This window comes from Leptonychotes weddellii, chromosome 12 (genome assembly GCF_054177405.1).
Source record: "Leptonychotes weddellii isolate Sample4059 chromosome 12, ASM5417740v2, whole genome shotgun sequence".
In the NCBI taxonomy this organism is placed as follows: Eukaryota; Metazoa; Chordata; class Mammalia; order Carnivora; family Phocidae; genus Leptonychotes; species Leptonychotes weddellii.
In genome coordinates, this window is record NC_138380.1 from 59,960,114 (window position 1) to 59,982,859 (window position 22,746).

The 22,746-nt window shown below is 37.8% G+C and overlaps 1 protein-coding gene across 2 annotated transcripts in view; it reads left to right on the top strand.

The window, feature by feature from the left end:
• Positions 1 to 1,626: 1,626 nt before the first annotated feature.
• Positions 1,627 to 22,746, top strand: part of COL28A1 (collagen type XXVIII alpha 1 chain) — a 158,729-nt gene continuing 137,609 nt past the window's right edge. For both annotated transcript variants that reach the window (XM_081800483.1, XM_081800484.1), the window contains exons 1-8: positions 1,627 to 1,785; positions 4,639 to 4,799; positions 5,917 to 6,473; positions 12,338 to 12,358; positions 14,076 to 14,132; positions 16,339 to 16,392; positions 18,279 to 18,320; positions 22,459 to 22,485. In XM_081800483.1, coding sequence (XP_081656609.1) covers positions 4,676 to 4,799; positions 5,917 to 6,473; positions 12,338 to 12,358; positions 14,076 to 14,132; positions 16,339 to 16,392; positions 18,279 to 18,320; positions 22,459 to 22,485 — 882 coding nt within the window. In that variant the 5' untranslated portion in view covers positions 1,627 to 1,785; positions 4,639 to 4,675. The remainder of the gene's footprint in view (positions 1,786 to 4,638; positions 4,800 to 5,916; positions 6,474 to 12,337; positions 12,359 to 14,075; positions 14,133 to 16,338; positions 16,393 to 18,278; positions 18,321 to 22,458; positions 22,486 to 22,746) is intronic.

Below are 22,746 nucleotides of genomic sequence, written 5' to 3' on the forward strand. Positions count from 1 at the left end.
CCTAGTGCTGATGGCCACACCTGGGAATGAAAGGTGGCAAACCTTGGGTTTAGGTTACTCTATTTGGCTTTGTGGGATGGAAGGACAGGGATGAGCAGGCAGGACTCCAACCCGTCCCCAACTTAAGTCAGAACAGTTCCGAAGCAGGAGGGCTTTAGTCCCTATCTCCCCTCCAGGAGTTACTTGTTTGCTTCTTATAGGTATATTATCCTGCAAGTTGGTATTCTACCCCCAGAAAAGAGGGAGGTGACCTTCTAAAAAAAAATGCCACTTCCTTATCCCCTGATTCTCATCTCACAAAAGTGACAAGTGTGGCTAACATCCACAGGCTATATAAGATATATATGGGGTTGCTTCCTGGGAAATTCCATTTGTGCTTCGGCAGGGTACCCACTGTTTCTTCTTTCTGTTACCAAAGCCTCACAAAACTTCCTCAGTTCTTCAAAAACTGCTTTGTGGTGCAGAGACAATGAAAACACGGACATTCACATGGGTATGTAATTTAATGATGCGGTAGTTGTGATAAGTGAGGCTCAGGGGTCAGCTACATCTGAGTTGAGATATCATTCTGGCATTCTCTAGCACTGGTTTGACCGTGGGAAAGTGACCGCACTCCTCTCTGCTTCAACATCCTCATCTGTAAAATGCAAAATCTTACAGCACTTACTGTCTGTAGGTGGCGGCGCTGTGAGAGACTTAGGTGCCGTAATGTGTATGAAAAACTTAGCGCAGTGCCTCACACCTGGTAAAGTGTTCATGAAATGGAAGCTATTATTGTTGCAATAAGCAGATCTGTAAATGTAAAAATGCCTTCCTAGGAAAGCTGGTTTTAAATAATTATGGTGTGAACATTAATATTGCTATCTCTGATCATCTTGGTACTCTCTGTCTTCTGTTGAGAAGCCTGTCTGTTAGTTGTCTAGGAGTCCAGTGGCTTCTTGGCAGTATGTTCTGCACTGATAAACATCGACTTAAAATGGGTCATAACCACGAGGTAGAAACTAAGAAAAAAGAGAATGGAGCCACTTGAGTGACTACCTTTCTGGGACAGAGAGCTCAGAATATTGACCACTATAAACCTAGCTCCTGTGTTATAGTTTGGAAGGATCCTGATAGCTAATTAAATTCACTCCCTCATTTCAGAAATGGGAAACTGAGGTCCCCATATGAGAGACAGAACCAAGGCTAAATTCAGATCACTCTTTTGACTTTTTATTATGGAAATTTTCAAAAATCACAGATGTAGAAAGGCTACAGTAATGAACTTCTCTATACTCTTCATCCAGCTTCAATAATTATCAACCCATTGCCTCTCTTGAAAAACCTGTTTTGGGTCTGAGTCTGTTGTCACTTACACTTCCTCACAAAGCTGTTCAGAGCCAGTAACACACAGAGCACACCCCAGGCAAAGAAAGGTAGAAATAGAAGGAGGACACGGTATGAGAAACAGCAGGCTGTCAATAAATGCCTAAAATGTAGAAAATCTGCTCAAGTTATTTTTATAACAGTCTGGAGAACACAGACTTGTTCTGAGAGGACACTGTTCCTTTAAATTACTTACTGATCCCACCCAGATCTTGCACCCTGGCCAAATGCCTGACCACTCTTGCTTTAACTTAGGCTAATAAACATGAATAAAAGATTGCAAAACTTCCAAGACCAAAGACAATTTTTACTTCCACAGAAAAGAACAATATCAAATAGCCAACTCCATCCCCAACAATGGTCCTTGCTGTTGGCATTTGCTTAATCAGTCTTTAATTCCTGTTTGACAAACTTTATAAGGTAAGACATAACTGTTTTATTTTAATCACTTGAAATCAGAAACCACCTAGGTACCGCAGAAGACTAAGGGGTTTGCCTACTTATTATGTGAAGAAAGCTCATCAAAAATTTCTATCCTCTGCCATTACTTTAATTATTAGAAAAATATAAATAATTGTTAAAATGTCAACATTTAAAATTTATTTCAAAGTTTAAAATTGATTTTTAATTTGCAGTCTACTGCCTAGCGTTGCAATGATGTTAATACCTTTCAGGACCTCTTTTTCTTAATTTGGAACATATTTTTATAACTCAGTATTAATTACAGAATATTTTATAATTTGGCTGGTTTGGCAATTTGAATAAAGTCTTCTTTTGATAATTTTATCTTTCTGTGAAACAAATGAGATGCAAACACTGTGAATACAATTGGTAAACTGTGCCGAAAGAATTTTATTTTTGAAAAATCACAAAATATAAAGTCTCTTGGATTTGTTGATTCTGATATTAACCCAAGATAAATTTTAGGCAAAAAAGGCAAATATATGGCATTTGGTTAAAGATAATCATTGTTTCTACACTTATAAAATGTAACTTATAATGAACAGAGAGGTTTATGTTTCTTTTATTTAACTAATGGAATTTTCCCCCAAAACCTATTTTGCTTGTATATGATATCTAAATGAGAGAAAGGTAAGAATTACTAAAAACTGAGGCAAAATAAAATATGGCAAAAATGGTTAGAAATGGTGTGCTCTTAAGATGCCAAACTAATAAAAAAGAAAGAGATTTTAGGAAGGCAGTAGAACTAAAAACCAAAGGTATAAGAGTATCCTGTAGCTAATATCAGTAAAGAGAGGGGAATAGTACGACTGCTTAGGGAGAGCTGGATAAAAAATATCAGAGCAAATAGTAATGAAATATGAGACATAATGGTTAGTGCTAATTAATAAGTGTGATAGTGAACATTGTATATACAAAGCTTCAGCTATGCAATCATGATTATATGCCAAAAAACTATATGAGCAAGTGCTTAGTTTTAGGAAAGACGAGTCTTTATTTAAAGACAGCATTTCTAAAGCCCAAAATGAGGCCTATAAATGAGGAGAAAGTGGTTTTCTGCTCAGGATCCTGCATGGGAATTACCTTCTTTAGAGTTGTATTGATCATGTAGCTTGTAAAATCTCTCTACTTTCAATGAAATTAAATTCTCAGTCTCTTATTTCCAGAACTTCTGGGACACTTTTTGTGGTATGGGCTCAACAAAAGAGAAAGGTTGTATGTAATACCAGGGACACGGTGTTATTCCACCTGCCCCCCTCCAAAGACTATAGCAGCTACGTTTTGCTACATAGCCTTGTTCTTACTAGTCTTCAGAGTTAAATGTGTACATCCTTCTGTATTCTTCTCTTTGGTTAACAAGGAATTACTTGGGGAGGGGTGTCCTTTATGTGTTCCTTTTCCTCAGCAAACTCCTTGTTCTTCTTCTTCTTTTTTTTTTTAACACCCAGCTGTCTTCACATCTTAACACACCTGGTCTGAAGAACAGTTGACATTGGCCAATTGCACTTGATGCACTTGCCAACAGAGGTGCTTAGCTATACTGATACAAGGTCAGCTTCATAAACTTCCTGCAAGACCATGTCAGTTGAGGAGCAGATTTTGGCATGGAGCCATCTATTGGTTCATCCTCAACCCAACAGCTTTGATTCCTTTTTGGGTTTCTCCATCTGGCATGTATGAAAGAAACCAGTCATCCATTCCATTTCTCACTGCCTTTGCATATATTTCTGCCTCCTATTTGAGCCTGGAAAAATCGTGCTTATGGTTTCCCAGTTCCCATTCCCTGAAGGCAAAGTGAAGGAAAATGTGATTTCCTTTTCCAGAACTTTTGAAGTCAATATAGTTTAAGAAGGAAAGCATTTCCAAACCATACAGAACGTTGGTTCACAAAAAGCTTTCTTGTTCCTTCTCAAGTACACTGGGCTAGCCCCGCATGAATCTTCTCTTGCCAGGGAAGCCTGAGGGTTTAAAAGTCATTTGGTGTAGAGCTGGGCATATTGAGAGATGAAGATGGCTGTAGATTTTAATACAGGATTAGATTTTTCATTGTTAATCTATTCAGAAAAACAGCTTCACAGGAATGTTCAGAGGAAGTGCTTCTGATTTCAATCTTATTTCTATCATTTCTTCACTAGAAGAATGGTGTTGCTGAGCAAATCTATTATTTTTGCTCTCATACTCTTGATTCATTGGATATGTATACAGCTGTAGTCCAGCTTGGAACTCTGTTGTAGATGAAGTTTCCAAGTAAGAGTATAAAGAGAAATGGTGTTCTATGGGAACTGGAGGGGTGATTTCATTTTTGACTTGCCTTTTGGACTCACTGAAGTTGTGCATGTATTATTAAGACTGAAATGATGGTGGTTCTCTACAACCTTGTAAAAATATTGAGATTGTCAGGAATTAGTTATAATGAAACAACAATGTAGCAATCTGATATCACCTTGAAGAATGTGACAATGTCAAAAGAGAGCCTGTGTTTGAACCATAGTCCATCATATAGAGTGGGACTGAAGTGTTTTTAAATGGCTTTTCCCACTCTCTGCTCCCCATAATAAAATGGGAAATTCAGATTACTTGGATGTAATTCTTTGACTATATAGAAATATTCACTAATAAATGTTTGGTTGTAGTGCCATGATTCACTTGGATTAAAATCTTTTAAAATCCCAACGTGGATGTTTTTCTGTAAATATGAATGAAAACCTTTTGCTCCTGTCACATGCCAGTTTTCAATTCTGTCGGCTTTAAATTAAAAATAGCGAACACTGTACTTTACGAAAGTATTTATAACTGATTTTTCTATTAAAGGTGTTACAAGACAGATGACTTTTCACCATCTACCATAATGTGGAACAGACATTTTGTCTTCTGTCTCCTGCTTTTGCCAGCTTTTATGAGTCAAACAATACATGGACAAAGAAAGAAAGGATCAAAGTCCAATTTACTTGCAAGGAAAAATGATCTCCAGGGTAAAAGAAAAAATGTTTTGTTTTTGTTTTTAATATTAGTTTTAGCCTGTTAAAACACTAATATGAATTTTTCCAAATAGCAGTTGATGCAAATAGCAAACCATATATATAAACATATATGTAACATTCTATTTTAATATACTTATATTACGATAATAATATACTCTCTATACTTACAGAGCATACTTACAAAAACATCAGGTGTTTTAGAGCCTTTGTACATTTATTATCTCATTTGAGCCTCACAGTAGCTTTGTAAAATGGGAATGACAGAGACTGCCACTGTCCTAGATAAAGAAATTGAGGCCCAGAGATATTAAGTGGCACATCCAAGGACACTGGCAAATTAACTAGTAAGATCTAGAATTCGAACTTAAGTTCTCTGCTTTTATGTTTCTTTCCCCCTCCTTGCTACAATGTGATGCGTGTAGTCATTTTCTCCCTTGATTTAAAAAAAGCTAAAAACAAAACAAAAAACCACGCACCAAAACAAGATGGGGCCTCACCAATGTGACACACAACCTGAGAATCAGGCAGAGCATTATTTACTTCTCAACAAATTTGCCCAATATTTGTTGAATTTTGGGGTGCCTGGGTGGCTCAGTCGGTTAAGCGTCTGACTCTTGATTTCGGCTCAGGTCATGATCTCAGGGTCGTGAGATCGAGCCCCATGTCCAGCTTCACGCTCATTGTGGAGTCTGCTTGAGAGTCTCTCCCTCTGCCTCTCCCCCCCATCTCTCTCTCGAAACAAATAAAATTAAAAATATATATATTTGTTGAATTTTTGAACAATGGGAAAATACTCAAAATACATGGAATTTTGCTTATTTGTTTGCTCCTGACTCTCATGATTTTACAAGAGGCAAAGAATTTATAGACTTGGAAAGAGATTTAGTTCTTTACAACTTAAGCCCTACCTCCAAGATGCCTCTCTTTTTCACTCCCCTCTCCTGTCAAAACAACAACAGTAACAACAACAACAAAACCAAAAAAAAAAAAAAAAAAACCCAAAAAACAACAAACCCATACACATCACACCACCTCAGGGCTTTCCTTATGCAAAGTCATTTCATGAGTAGGAACAAATATTTTGCCTAACCTATTTGTTCTATTTCAGACTCTACTTGCTTCATAGATGTTGTCTTCATCGTGGATAGCTCTGAAAGTTCTAAAATTATCCTCTTTGATAAACAGAAAGATTTTGTGGATAGCTTGAGTGATGAGGTTTTCCAGTTGACCCCGGTTCGCTCCTTGAAATACGACATCAAACTGGCAGCGCTTCAGTTTAGCAGCTCTGTCCAAATCGATCCACCTTTTTCTTCTTGGAAGGATCTGCAGACGTTTAAACAGAGGGTCAAGTCTATGAATTTCATCGGGCAAGGCACCTTCTCTTATTATGCCGTCTCCAATGCCACTGGGCTACTTAAGAGAGAAGGCCGTAAAGATGGTGTGAAAGTGGCTTTGCTGATGACTGACGGCATTGACCATCCAAAGAATCCAGATGTTCAGAGTATTTTGGAAGATGCCAGAACTGCAGGGATATTATTTATCACCATTGGACTTTCCACTGTAGTCAATGAAGCCAAACTTCGTCTGATATCTGGGGATTCATCCAGAGAACCCATTCTACTGTTAAGTGATCCAACCCTTGTAGATAAAATTCGAGATCGCCTGGTAGGTACCTAATGAGTTGGTTTTATGTATATATTCCCAATCATAATACTGATACCTTAATTACAAATTCTGTAAGGGTAGATACTGGGTCAGAAAGATGAAGGAAAAAGAATCCATCTTGGAAATAGGAGAATCTTTCCGAAGTCTCTCTCCACTTCCTTGACAGTTTACACCAGATAAACTGGGAAAGTAACAAGGCTCATGCTCTGGAATTGCATTCCTAACTTTATTGCTAGCCAATGCTGAGGATTTTGGAAGAATTACTTTCCAATCATTCAGGCTCCTATTTATACATCCTGGGATCACGAACACTGCTGACTAATATGCAATTTGTGGTCTGCTATATTTGTACTAAGTAGTTTTTTTCCCGTTTAACATCTGCAGAAATATTTTGACTCCATCTCTCACCTACTGCTATATTATGCTCCTCAAGCAAAGTTCATAGACTTCTAATTTTTTTTATTATGTCCTTGTTCTTAGGTGTTAGCAAGCCCACCCAATTTAAAATCACCTGCGACTTGCAGTCACCCAACACTTTCTCCCTGCAGATCAATGAGTGCCATTTGATTGGTCTGATTAGTTGTGTCAATGCTTTTCTTTGTTGATTGCTCAGCTGTGTGTGAGATTCTTTCCTTTCTGCTTGGGAAAACACAAGGCAAAGCAATCAAAATAAAATCCTTCTTCACAGTGTTTCTCAAGAAGAAAACTCCTGGAGAAAAAGTGGTTGATTTGTTAAGTGTTAAAAATTGATTTTCTTTTTTTTTCTTTTTTCTTTTATTATGTTATGTTAATCACCATACATTACATCATTAGTTTTTGATGTAGTGTTCGATGATTCATTGTTTGCATATAACATTTTCTTAAAAACATTGATTTTTTTTTTTTTCTTGAGAAGAGGGCAGGGCAAATGTATCCTTTAGGTACTAAGCATTTCGTATGGCTGTTTTCTATAAGTTTCAAAAAAACTCAGCCTTGTTTCAGAGATTGTTTTGACCCTTTTGTCCCTTTCCCCAATACTTCTCCTAACATTATTCTTATAACTTATAAGTCAATATTAACTGTAAGATAATAACTGGTAAGTTATTCTTATAACTGTTGTTTTCAGCATGAGACATTGACTTTTTTTTTTAATCTAAATAATAGTTACCACGTCTTGAGTGCTCTGTGTATTAAGCATTTTTCTGAGTACTTTGCAAATTTTATTTTATTCAGTGTATACAACAATCTTATGATGTAGGTACTATATTATCCTCATTTTATAGTTGAAAATGTAAGGACAGGCAAAAGCCCCGGGGTCTTCATGATTAACCCTGTGAAGTTATATTGAAAGGGGAAAATAGTAACTGGGTTTTAAGGTTTTGCAGTCAGAACTGCCTTGAAACAGTTAAGCAACATCCTTCCTCTAAAGTTCTATTGTTTCTAGCCTCTTTTTCTTGGGCACTGGGGCTAGATAGGGAGAGTTCTGCCTAGCTTGGAGATGATGCATTTGACCCCCAGGGGGCTCAGGGTGAGTGCTCACCCTGCGCATCTCTTTTCGTATAAGGGAAGTGTGCAGGGGTGCCTGGCTAACTGCCTAGCGCTGCCTGTGCCATAATTTAAGCAGTCCTTACCACTGAACCCCAAACAGATGATTCCAGCACGTGCGGGAGAGCACACTGGAGTTGAGATAATGAGTCTCCAGTTGCTGATTACAGAAGATACAGGACAGGCAGCTTCTTGTTTGGCCAGTTGTGGAGGCTCAGGAGGTTCTTACTCCTTCCAGACACACCCTCCTCACGGAGAGCTCCTGCCCAACTCAGAACACAGGATCTTGGCAGTAGTCTCCAAGCAGGACTATTTGTTCGTTTCTGAGGAAACCAGAGAATGACCAAGTGTCCCAACGACCCTGCTCTTCCTTAGCATCCTGTGATTTCAGCTTGTTTGTTCAGATGGAAGCTCTATGAACAAGCCACTTCTTAGGAGATGCTGCTTTCTAAACATTCCCAACATCCAAAGGGCTTCTTAGGTCCTTCAAAGAACAATACACTGTTTCAATGTTTCAGATTGCCACTGTGTAGGAGACAGAACTTGATTCTTGATCAGGCCATTGGAAAAATTCCTCATCTAATCTACTGCTATTACATCTTTAGTTGAATTCCTAAACTTTTCATTTGGAAATAATTATGTAGTTGACTTTCTAAAATAAGTTAATTAGGTATAATTCAAATACAAAACTGCATCTACTTAAGGTACACAATTCTATGAGTTTTGATAGACATATAGATTCATGAAACCAACAACACAGTTAGGATATGGAACATTTCCATCACCCCCAAACTTCTTCCAGCCTCTTTGCAAGATATCTTTCCCTTGCCTCTTAGCTCCTGATCTGACTTTTGTCACTCCAGATTACTGTATGCTTTCGAGGCTCATATGTAAATAAGCTTATGCTGTGTGTACTCTTTTTCTGTCAGGGTTCTTAGACCCAGCATAATGATTTTTTGGAATTCAACTGGGCTTTCTTTTGGTATCAGCAGTTTATTTTTTGTTGTTGTTGCAGAGTGGACTTTAGTTGAATTTTAATGGACATGAGTGCCCACAACAAATAGATCTTGCAGGAGCCAAGACAAATCAAGGAATCATTACCAACTCCTTGGCATCTCTAGTAAAAAGGATCATGTAAGAACCCCATGAAAACACTTCAGTTCTGAATAACCTCAGAGAGACCTGATGATTCCACATTGAAGAGGATATATAAAATGTTCTAATACTATTTTATTATGATTTGCATAACAGTATTGAAACCAAAGAAACAATTCCAACCCAATGTCTATATATATTAGTTGGTCTTTTAGAAGAGATTTTATGGTGGCTATTTGGCTACTATACTAAGCTGCAAATATTTTTTGGTTGTAGAGTTTGCAATCCTCACCTACTAAGTTCTTTATTCTCATTCTATTTGCTATTGTTATTGTACCAATAACTTTGATGACTTCCTCACGTTTCCTCTGTCCCTTTCTCATAGCATTGACCTCATACTCATTCACAAAATCATCAATTCCATTCTATCCTTCTCCTTTCACATATATGCCATCATAAAACTCTTCATTAATAAAATGCACCTTCTTTTGCTTTAGGGAGGTCTTGTCTTTATTTGTCTTTTCCATTTAGACTACAGTATCCACCTAGATCCTCACTGAATGTGCCCTTCCCTTTGACTTTGACCATGTTCTCCACATAACCTGCTTCTCTGCTTAAGCGAAAGCACTCATTACATCCCAAGGTGTCCAGCTCTGTCCACATGGGCCCTTTTGTCCACTCTTTTTAAACATCCCTCCTCACCGCTTCCTTTGTCTTACAGCCCACACTAGTCTTTATGACTTTTTTCCTCATAACCTTTGACATATAGAACAACATTCCATCCATGAGTTGGTCGTCTGCATTCCGCTCTTGAAAATTATCCAGAAAACCCACCTATTTCAGGAAACTGTCTTGTTACCCACCTCCCCACCCAGTCTGGGATCTCCTTCCCATGCTGCTTGGTCTGTGCTGTTTTCTGTCACTGGGGCTTATAGACTATAAGTGCCCTTAGGGATAGAGCTTTGTTCTTTGTTTGAAACAGTCTGATCTATTGTGCAGTCCTGGGCCCATTTTTTTCCATAGGAATATAAATTCCACAAACACAAAATCAAATGAGTTCCAAAATTAGTTATGTTGTTTTGGTTTTAAGCCCCATGGCACATGTTTTTAAAGAGTTAATATGGCAAAGCAGACATTAAATTTTCAAAGGAAAAGCTGAAAGAGTGTACAATTATACATCAGGCTAGTAGCAGCTAAATTCATGAGTTTAAAAACTGATATTGGATAACAGAAGGGTGTTGCTTATTATAAAAGGGTTGTAAGGTGACAAAACTTTGGATTTTTCTTTATTTCAGTAGTTGTTTTCAAATATTACAATTTGACTTGAATTATTAGTTGTTTATTGTCTCTTGAACTCTTTTCAAATTCCTTTCTCTCTCTCTCCCTCCTAGAAAAACTAAATGTGTTTTAAATATTTTTATAATTTGGATCATATTCTATATATCCATCTGCAACTAGCTTTTTCACTCAGTGTCTTTGGAAATTTTTCTACTTTGAAATATGTAGATCCAATGTGTTCACCTTCACTGCTGAATAACATTTTGTTTATTGATCCATTCTAATAATATTGATATTATTTCCAAATTCCAAAATTATTTCCAAATTTTCACTATTAAAAATAATGAATGCTGAAATACACAGGAACCACAAGAATTTCCCTAAGACGTGTCTGCAAGGAGTGTCAGAATAACAGGTGGGAACAAGGACTTGTCTTGGGCAGCCTAGAAATAAAGCACACACATCTTCAGGTTTCTAGGTACAGCCAAATCTTCTGGGGAAGGTAAATGCCATTTTACGCCAAGACTGTCAGTATATCTGAATTCCCATTTCTTCACATGACCTGCTAGTTCATAAAGATACAAGTATCTCAACTGCTTTCTGCCTGGATTTACATCGGCTGGAAATTTTAAATCATTGGGGTGGGGAGTGGGTGGGACAGAGGGGTGGGGGAAAGAGGGCCAGAGGTAAGACTCTGAATTTTGTAGATTGGCTCTGTAGCCAGAGTTTACAACTCCTGAGACCACACAGTCAAACTTTCTAATTTTTCATGTATGTGAAAATGACCTGGAAGGATTATAGGGCTTGCCCAAGGCCACACAGCTAGGTAATGGTGGACACAGGATGAAAACCCTGGACCACACTTAATTCCCAGCCTAATTTTTCCTCCCATTACATCACTAGGACCACATAAAGCATTTTGCTGTAACTTCCCTCTGTATTATTAGTTTGTATGGCAATAAAGGTAAAGTAAAAATAAAACTAAAGGGATGTGGGGGTCCTCCCTACAGGTACAATTCTGACTTATCTTTAACTTCCTCACTACAGTCTTCATTTTTAATACCTTGCATATTCTAGTGATTTTTACTCCCATTTTTATTTTATCCTATGCAAATTAATGCTTTGGATTCAGTCATAAGGCATCAATCTGATCCATAGGTTCTACGTTATGAAAGCAATAATTCTATCTGTAAGCATAGGTTAATTTCTTCCCCATGTTTGGCTTCAGACACAGCCTTTAGTGCACTTGTCAGGTAATGCCCCACTAAGCTGAAGTAGGGTAGAGAGGCCTAGATGTTAGACAAAAACCAGATTGTGAATTTCTCTAAAACTGTGAATTTAAAGGAGTTTTGAAAAATATTCTAGTTAATTCATTTCTGTGTAAGTATAAAGTAGCACTTGAACTTGGTTAAGTGGCTCAGTCAAGTGTATGATCTTGGACAAGTCACAGTCCTGCAGACCCACATTTCCTTAGGGCAAGATGAAAGGTTGGACCTGATTGACTTCAAAGGCTTATTGATATTTCATGAAATGATCACTCTGAAATTAATGTTTTAATGCTGAAAAACAAATGCATGCATAGGGATGGAAAAACAAAAGAAGAGAAAACACACAATTATGTATTCTGGCTAAGTATAAGTAAAAGTGAGAAATTTTTATTATGACTGATTTAGCTTGTAGCCAGGTAATAGAGTTTCGAGAGCTGAAAGATAGAAAGATAGAACTTAGGATGCAACAGGATAAAGTTCCTAGAAAACATAATAATTTTTAATGTTAGTGCCCTTCATGTCTCTTATTATATGGCTCAGAGTGTTCCTTGGGTGGTTGGCATGTAGGCTCTATTGCTTTTACAAGGTTAAAAAGCTGAAATTGGAAATTGCATATCCCATAGGGAATAATTAAGACTAATAAGAAGCTGGAAGCAGAACATGAATTGAGTTAATGTTTTATTCTTTTTTATCTCCTAGGATATCTTATTTGAAGAGAAGGTAAGTACCACATGCTTTGATTACTATGAATTAATTCTCAAAATTTGCATGATCAAATCAGCATCATAATTCACGTTAGAAGATAAGGTGTATCTACATAAAAATGCTTAATTCTTTTAAAATGAACCACTCTATTCTGAGGCAGCCATCTGATTTCTCTATGTCTACTGCAGGTTTCAAAATCTGGAAAAAGTAGGAAATATTTTAATATGATTTTAGAGAGTAACTTTAGAAATCACTGATAACCAAATGGCATAGTTGTTCTGTTTTTTAAGATTTTATCTTTAAGTAATCTCTACACCCAATGCAGGGCTCCAACTCACAACTCCGAGATCAAGAGTTGCGCGCTCCACTGACAGCCAGCCAAGCACCCCTCAAAAGGCATAGTTTTTGCTTATTTTGATATGACTTCCTTTATTCTAAGCATGTCTCTGACACCAGCTCATAGGGGTCCTCCGCTTTGGGAGGTGTGCCTGGTGTTGGCCGGGATTCCTGGCCAAGAGACACAGCTCAGAGTCTCCCGCTGGTGCCTGGTGATTGATTTTAAGCTCATTCTCCTTGATGATGACAACCACACCAGGCAGCAAAGGAAGCTGGCTAGTATCAGTTGGATGGTGCTTAGCACAATAGATGACCTCCAGGTTGCCGAGGACTTCTATACTGGACGTGTGTTTCTTAACACAAAGAGTTTGGAACATGCAAATTTTGTTGGACCAGCTGCTTATTAAATATCAGGACATTTACAAGTAGTACTGCAAAAAATAATAGGAGCCAACCAAACGCTGCAGAGCAGCATGCTTCAACCAATGGTCAGATGCATCCTTATTTTATGTACCAGTGAGACAGGAAAGGACCCTGCCAATTAAACTATGATATAGTACCTTCTAATAAGTGACAATTCTTGATTTTATACTTACAGTAAGAGTCCCTTTAGATTTATTTAGATATAGACTTTTAAATCCTCTATCACTTTTGTCCATACATATACGGGACAATGAAGGCAAACTAAACTGGTTATTTCAAAAACTTCTTCGTATCCGGAGTCTGAATCTTCTGAATCGCTTTTTGGCTCTGATGTCCTCCGCCCCATCCCCTGCACCCCCCCCCCAAAATCGGCCTCTGGGCCATCAAAAACACTGGTGCTGCAACATTTCTTGAGTGTGCTCCAGGAGTATCTCTAGAGTTTTCTTCCATTTCATTCTGTAAGTTTTGAAGGACATGGGCAGAAAATAACAACTTCATTATGATCAGGCCTGATTCAAATAAGACATATTCTGATTTCAGACAAATAAGGAAAAATGTATATCCTAGAATTGATAAAATATGGTATGTCACAATGTTTTCCTTTTGGGCTAAAGGAGTGGTTGATATTTGTATAGTACTGAGCTTTGATGTGCTGTACAGAAGAGAAAAAGCAGAAATTCCAAAAATCCACTGAAAATGGTTATTTTCCCTTTTCACTGGCAACTAGATGTATGCATATATTTTTGCTGGGAGGTCTATTTTATCTAACCATGGCAATGTATAATAATCGTTGACTAGCTGGCTCTTACTAGATCTGCACTAGCCTAGAAGAACTGACAAGGGAGAACAAAATCTCCATAAATTTGTGAGGTAAAATTTTGTCAAGGCAGTGTTCTATCTAGTTATGTACTGAATATGATTTGAAATGCTGTATTTCGTTGCGTGTTAATATTGGATTTCATTCTCGATGCAGTGCGAACACAAGATTTGTGAATGTGAGAAGGGGGATCCAGGCGACCCAGGGCTTCCTGTGAGTACGTTTCCACTTTGAACGGAGGGTCAAGTCAGGAAGCCCTAGTCACAATTGCTCTACTTGCACTTGGAAATGCCACTGCTGGTTTGTGCTGGTGAAAAGCAGTCATGTGCAAACAGCAGCAAACAGGGAAATGCTGTTTCTTTCTCTGATTCCTAAAGGGATACACTCTGTCCTTAGAAATGAGCCTGGGATTTTGCTGACCTGAATGGAGGGCAGATTCGGTTAGAATGATGAAGCTGTTCTCACAAAGGATGTTCCAGCATCCCTTCTGATGTGACAGTTGGGGCCAGAATTTCTCAACAGTGAAACAAAAATATAGAAAAAGAGATCATCCAAATCCTCCGTGCTTTAGGGAAAGCTTTAGCCTAGAAACAAGTGACACAGAGCTCACTGGAAGTTCACTGTGTCTTCACATGTATCCAAGAACAACACTGGGTGGCCTCTCAGAGAGGAAGCTGGTCAGGGAGCTTTGGGGATTAGAGTGAGCTCTGTGAAATGGAACTTGGCAACTAAAGGTTAAAGGCAGGATTTATTATGATGATTCAACACTTGATAAAATAATCCTAAAATGAGTGCTTCCTTTATATTCTGGTCTAACATCTGGAAGGTGTCATGTATGCACTGGGAAGGTATTTGCAACAATATCGCAATAACTGGAGATACTGCATATTTCTCTAACACATATCATCAGAGGCATCCATGCTGCTTATTTGGTATTCCATTTACTTATGTGGTCTCAAACCCTATAGGTCAAAAGCCCAGTGGATATATTTCACAAAAATGCATGGATACAGTTTTTGAACAAATGCTTATATTGAGGGGCAGGGAGGAGAATGTGTACTGTGAATTTCTTAGACTGTGCCACATTTTCTCTTGAGACTCAGGTCAAAAGACTATGCTTTTTCAAACCATTCTACCAATCAGAAGGTGGGGATGTTTGTCTTTTTTTTTTTTTTCCCCTAAAATGTAAGTTAGATACATTACAAGACAATGTGGCAGCCAGTAGAAGCTGATTTTGGGCAAAGTAAAATTTTAACATTCCCTTCTTATAAAGTCTTAGTTTATATTTATTAGACCAAGAAATTACCAGGGGAAGGTTTACTTGGGATATTCAATTATATTTTAGAATGAGCAGTAAGAAAATTTATAGTTGTTAAACTAATCTGACAATTTCAGTCACTCAGTATTGTTAGAGATTAACTTACCATTGTTTAAAAAGTGATATATTTTAAAGATCTTATTTATTTATTTGAGAGAGAGAGAGAGAGAATACAGGAGTAGGAGAGAGGGGTAGAGGGAGAGGGAAAGCAGAAAGATCCCAGGACCCTGGGATTATGACCTGAGCCGAAGGCAGATGCTTAACCAACTGAGCCACCCAAGCACCCCTAACGTATCATTTTTTAAAAAGATTTTATTTATTTATTCTAGAGAGAGATAGAGGGGGAGTGCAAGTGGGGGGAGAGGCAGAGGGAGAGAGAGAATCTCAAGCAGATTCCCCACTGAATGCGGAGCCCAACACGGGGCTCAATCCCAGGACCCCAAGATCATGACCTGAGCTGAAATCAAGAGTCGGTTGCTTAACTGACTGAGCCGCCCAGGCACCCCACCATGTTTTTTTTTAAACTGAAGTATAGTGGACACACAATGTTATATTAGTTTCAGGTGTTCAACATACTGACCCAACAAGTTTATACGTTATGCTGTGTTCACCACAAGTGGATCTACCATCTGTTACTGTGCAGTGTGATTATAATACCATTGACTCTATTCCCTGTGCTGTACCATACCATGTTTTAATAGGGTTAGACGTAAAACTACACTATTTAGCATTTATTGAGTGTCCCTAAAACCAGTTCTCAGAAAAGCCAGCTTTTTTGGTGGTTTGAGAATAGGAAAACATAACACCTTTCTGGAACAGGATTGGAGCACTTTCTTCTCTCATCTTTGAGATTATCCCTTGGATATCAGGCAGAGACAGTATTTTCTTTTGAGCAAATCTAGAGAACCTACCTATTCAAGACAGTGCGGTCTTCCTGGTGTGTAGTAAAGGTGAGAATACAGTTGAGTCTCTGCTTGGTAGGTTACGTTTGTTTACAGTCTTCATTCCTTTTATGGGATGAAGCTGATCAGAAATTTTTGTAATGTGTAAAAAACCCATAGGATGTGAGCTGAATATAATCTTTTCTCCCTTTGCCTTCAGGGTACACATGGAAACCCAGGTATCAAAGGTGAGCAAGGACCAAAAGGAAACCCGGTAAATGAATAAACAGCTTTCCTTATAAACCATTGTAGCTCTTTCTAGATTTATTTAAAGAACAAAAATGAAGAAAACAAAGAGCATTGTAGTGTATGTCAATGCCAAAAATATGATGATTTCTGTGAAGACTACAGGATGCTTACTTCCTGTATTATCTACCTGGTTTGTGTTAGCTTACAAATCCTAAGTAATATATGACCATTTTAGTCAATAAGTCTAGGAAACCTAGGAATGCTGAACAAATCGGAATTTGTATTTACATAATGTTGGTGCAAATTAATTGCTACAATGTTCCATGAATTACTAATATATATTCCATATCAGATCGACATTGACACTTATGTTTTATATGGATACATTTTATGGATAACTGACCTATGATAATAATAGAAAAAAACAATTATCTCCTACACTCAGACCATCTTCAGGTATTTCCCCAATTCTTTTCTTGGTGTACCCATAAAAGAATTCTATATTAATTTTAAAAAGTCAGATAATATTTCACACGATGATCTTCCAAGCTCAAAAGTGGCTAAAAGAATCATGGGAGAGAGCTATAACTATGTGAAAATTTATGGCAAAATTCTATATCATGAAAAATAGTAATTAAAATAAAGAGGAAAACAAGGAAATATTTTCATCAAATACAATGGACATTGGGTTAATTTCAATAGTATATAAAGGCTTTATAAAATGGATGAGAAAATATCAAGCCACTAATAATCAATTGGTCAAAGGACCCAAACAATTTCCAAGAGAAGAAATAAAACCAGTAAATAAAGAAATAGAAAAACATTTAATTTCACTAGATAATGACTGAAATTTAGATAAAGACAATGAGGTACTCTTCAATACTAATGATTCACATTTTAGAAACTTTGGAGTCCAAGTTTGTTGGGTTGTTTTTTGCATGGGGAGGGGAGCAATCTTCTAATTCACATAGTTTGGGTTTTTTTGTGTGTGTGTGTGTTTCAGATTTTGAAAAATGTGTCTTTTTTTATAGCAGTTAACACAGCAATATTAAAGTAATAATAACTAGCGAGAGCAATGAGGTGGTGAAACTGGTTTGCTCTTCATTGCAAAGGTAACTTGGGGCAACATTTTGGAAAGCAATTAGATATTACACAAGAAGTATTCATATATTCAAATTTTAACCCAATAACTTCTCTTCTAAAACTATGTTTAGGGAGGAAATGAAAAATAGAATAAGTTAGATGCATGGAAGTATTTTAGATGCATGAAAGCCAATTGCTTGCTTGTCAAAGAAAAGGAATATGGTGCATCCTTGGGTATCTTTACAATACAAACACACACAACCCTACACACTCATTATTTAGGTCCCAACTGATGCCATCATGTCTTCTTTTTGTCTTGTTAAATACCTGTTTTAAATCTATGTTTACCTTTCATTTATTTGGCTTGTAATTTTGGGCCACATAATATATTTTCCTAAGTCTTGTTGAAATCAAGCAATTACTCTTAATGACATTTTGGAAAACATTCCAAAGCCCCTTGGAGAAAAGCCAGAATGGCTGGCTCCGATGGGGTACATTGCTCTATTTGAGAACAATGGCTGTGTTGTTAAACTGGGATGCAAAACTTGGCCTAAGCTGAGCAAATGTACCTGGATCCTGTGCTCTATGCATCTGGCTTCATTCCAAAGGGCAAAGGCTATCTGAACTGCTCTTTTCTTCCCTTGATGGCATGGTGAAAATGTCAATGATAAAGGCCAAAGATTTTTTTCTCCATGGAGTTAATCTGTTAATCTGAGACTTCTGAATAATGCATTTTATTGAGCCATCAGTCACTCTGCAGGGCTGTGGAATTTTGATTGAGTTTTGTTTGTTTGTTTGTTTGTTTGTTTGTTTTTTTGCTTGTCACAGGGTGATGCTCAAAAAGGGGAACCTGGAGAAAGAGGCCCAGGGGTATGTATACCCCTTCCCAAGAAAGTAATCCAGGATGCTAAGATTCTGTAATTGATCACTATGACTTCTATGGTGCAAATACAAAAATGATTTATAAAAACGTGTGCTCGTGATGGCTCAGACAGGCAATCAGACAGATAGGATCTTAGAAGTAGAAATGTGGGGAGAAAATACTCTGTTCAACAGGAGTGATGATGCGACAGGGTAGTCTCTGATACTTAAGTGAGATTTGTGGAAGACTCAAGTAAGAAAAATATTTTGCTTTGCATCTTGTGTTGTTTTTTTTTTTCCAATAAAGAATGAGTCAAAAATTCTGGGAGCACAGAACTATATAATCTAAACTATGCTTTGGTAAATTTGATCTACAGACCAAAAAAAAAAAAGCTATCATTCTAGTTGATTTATTATTCCTAAAATTAGAAGATGTTCGAGATTGAGAAATAATCCCAGTAAATTTCTTTTTTTGCATTTTTCTGGGGAGTCGCAGCAAAGTAGCAAAGAGCAGAGAAATGTGTACGGTGAGTTAAAAAAAAAGGCCATCACATTGCTCCTCCTGGCTTGTCCCCTTGGCGAAAGCCCACGAGTCAGGGCCAGAGATTTTAAAAACTTGATCTCTCGGTGTTTTTAATCAACTTTATGAACAATGGAAATTCATTCAGAAATGTGTGTTATTCATTTAGGAAATATTTCTTAGGTGCCTTCTACATATAAAGCATATTATTTTGTGAAAATAAAATTAAGACAAAGTGCTTATGGTTTTTGAAAAGTTTGTTATGGGAGAGATTAATTATTTAAAATAGCTACAATATTGGTTGCCAGAAGGGAAGTGGGGGTGATGGGCAAAATGGGTGAAGGGGAGTGGGAGGTATAGGCGTCCAGTAATGGAACGAGTAATTCACAGGGATGAAAGGTACAGCATAGGGACCATAGTCAGTGGTATTGTAATAGGGCTATATGGTGACAGATGGGAGCTACACTTGTGGTGAGCAGAACATAATGTAAAGAGAAATTGAATCACTATGTTGTACACTTGAAACTAACGTAACATTGTGTGTCAGTTATACTTTAATTAACAAAAATAGCTACACTATGAAGCAGAATGTCAAAATATTATAAAAATTGCATACACAAATTATTATGGGCACTCAGAGGATAGTGAAGCCAGGGTAGGTTTTATAGGATAACTCCTGGAGAGTGCAGAATTGGGACAGGAAAGGACAGAACAGAAAGGTGAAAAGCAACAGGCATTCCAGCTAGAGGTTGCCATGAGCAGCCACCTGGGGGAAGGCGATGTGTTGGAAAACGGTGCGGGGGGATGCCTGAAGAGGAGTGTTGCCAGAAACAGCATGAAGATCACAGTGGGTGCTCCATGCTTTGCTAGGTGAGAGATTTAGATGAAGTGTACAACCCAAGAGTTGTGTACTTGGAAGATTAATCTGGCATGACTCTAAAGGAGAAATTGAAGTGGGAATAAGCAGAAGGAAGGAGCACTTAGAAGAAGGTTTTCTGTTACAGTCTGTATGAGAACAGGGACACTGGCTCGAGCTGCTTCGGCCAACATGAAAGCTGCTAACCATATGTGCTCACTGAGCAGCTGAAACATGGCTAGCCTGAATTGACGTGTGCTGTAGGAGTAAAATACACAATGAATTTTGATGACTTAGTATCAAAGAAAATATAAAATATCTCATTAATAACTTTTATACTGGTCACATGTTGAAATGACTGTATTTCAGACCTATTGGGATCAGTAAAATATATTGTTATTATTGTTATTGTTATTATTTGAGAGAGAGCACACATGCATGCGAGAGTGGGGGGGGGCCAGGGGCAAAGGGGGAGGGAGAGAGAGAGAATCTTAAGCAGGCTCCATGCCCAGTGCAGAGCCCGACGTGGGGCTCAATCTCACAACTCTGAGATCGTGACCTGAGCTGAAATCAGAAGTCAGACACTTAACCACCTGAGCCACCCAGGTGCCCCTCAGTAAAATATATTCTTAAAAATTAATTTCACCTGTTCATTGCTGCTTTTTAAGTGTGGCTATTAGGGAATTAAATTCTATATGAAGCTCACATTCTATTGGGCAGAATTGGGCCACAGTGGTGATAGAATAGAAAAGAGACCATTGTGAGAACCATGAAAAGGCTGTGGGGACCGACTCTGACTCATATATTCAGCAAACATTTATTGAGCACGTGCTATATGCTGGGCCCTTCTTTACACGCTGGAGATACAGGAGTGAGCAAGACAGATAGTTCCTGTTTTCATACAGTCTTCTAGCAGGGAGAGCAATAAACAGGCAAACCAATGAGATTTCATCAGCGAGATGTGTTCTGGAAACATAAAACAAGGTCATGAGGGTATTCTAGGCAGAGAGAGCAGTAGGTACAGAGACTCTTGAGTGGGAATAAGCCCGGCGGGCTGGAGAAATGGGAAGAAAGCCAGAACTTGGCAAAGAGTGGTGATAAACAGGTTACGGAGATAGGCAGGGGTGGATTACGGAGGGCGCTGCTGGCAGGGGTAGGGAGGATGGATTTAAAATTAAATGCAGTGAAAGCTGGTGGAGAATTTTAATTGGTTGGATTAAAGGAGTATAAGAGGCAAGTAGAGAGAAAAGATAATTATAAACATTTGATTCTGTGTGATTTGAAATATGATGGTACCATTAATAGAAACAGGAAAGTCAGAAGCAATTTTGGCAGACCGATGAGTGCAGTTTTGGATATTTTAAATTGGGCTAGTTTAAAACTAGTAATTAAGATGTCCTGAAAGGAAGGAAGGAAGCTGATAGCAACCAAACAATAAATTGACCAGAGATTTCAGAAAGAAAAACGGGAAAAAAGAGGATGCTGTAAAAAGTAAGGTTTCTATTCATAAGCTATGTTGACTCCTTCCTAAATACAGTCTTAATTCTTTTAACATAAAATAATGACAGGATTTTAATATGGAGCACCCCCAAATTCCTGAGGCTGGAGGTCCAGCATTTCTTAGTGCTGAGAACGTGAATTGTTTTCATCAAGAACCTCAATTTAACTGTCTATAATGTGGCCTTTAATTTTAAGCCCATGTAAAAACTTAAACCCTTTATGCTAATAAATATTTCTAAGATGAATTAAATTATAGTGTAACAATATTTTTGATTGTAGTTCTATTTTTATGTCCAATTTCTCAGTGACCGCTCATTAGGAGAGATGTATTATTTCCTTCCCGAAGTTTTTCCTTTTTTGCCTCTTGTAAGAAAAGTCATACAAACCAGAATTCTGTAGTCTGACACGAGTAACTGCAATAATAGCTTGTTTATTCCATTGGTTTCTCCAGCTCACTTAAACTATGTCTTACAATTCTATTTTCATACTTAAAAGCTATTGTTGTAGGAAAAGGACATGAAATCCTATTTGAAAAAGTCTTGCTCTTGCTTAAAGTTGGTAATTTTGCAGTTCACTTAATATTCAGTAGTATATTACCTAAAGGGCTCTCGGGCAGGGACACGATGGAGGAGGCTGTGCAGGATTCCCTGGAGTGACACAGAAGGGGAGCAGAAGCACCAGGCCCGCAGTTAGCAGGACAGAAAATATAGGAACTTAAAGATCACTGTCTCATTAGCGTTGATAAAGGAACCATTCATTTCGTTGATGTTCTATATTCCAGCCCGAATTTGAAAGGAGGACCATAATGGATATAAATATTTACACACATTGGAAAGGCCATTATCTTAGCTCATTTTCAAAGCCAATTTCTCCAACAGCCTCTGTGAAACATTCTCAGCTGGGACGGTTTGTAGTTTAAAAGTCAATACAACAATTTTGAAAGGAGCATTACAGGTGGTCCCTTCTACAACAAGTTTCGGTGTCTAGTCTCTCCTTCAGCTGTGGGCCCACGGGTAAGGAACTGGGTTTGAAAAAATATGTGGAACTGAGAATAGAATGTAATTAAGGGAAAAGTAGGTTCTTTTCTTCTCCCTAGTCAATGTGCATTCCCTAAGCTCAAAGAGAAGTAACATCGCTTACATTTCCATATGTGGTCTTAGTTTCCTGACATACAAATGTGTTTTGTTATACTTTGTAAATGAAAAACATCAAATACTTTCTCCAGCAATGTCTTCTAATATGTTTTACTCTTTCTTTCTTTTTTCAACTAGGGAATTCCTGGGTACAAGGGTGAGAAGGTAAGTTGATAACAACTAATAGGTAGACCAGGATTTCAGAAAGAAAAAGAAACCTAACTGTATTTATGTACTTAATAAAAGTTGTTTTCCTTTATTTTTGTAAGTCTGGGTTCCCTAAGTCCTAAGTATACTCTTAACTCTGTTAACACAAAATAATAATAGAACTTAAGATACAGGACATGTTGTAGGGGTGAAAGGCACCCTAAGATTCCTGAGATCACGATCCAGCCTCTCTCAGCTGGGCAAACACGAGAACCCCAA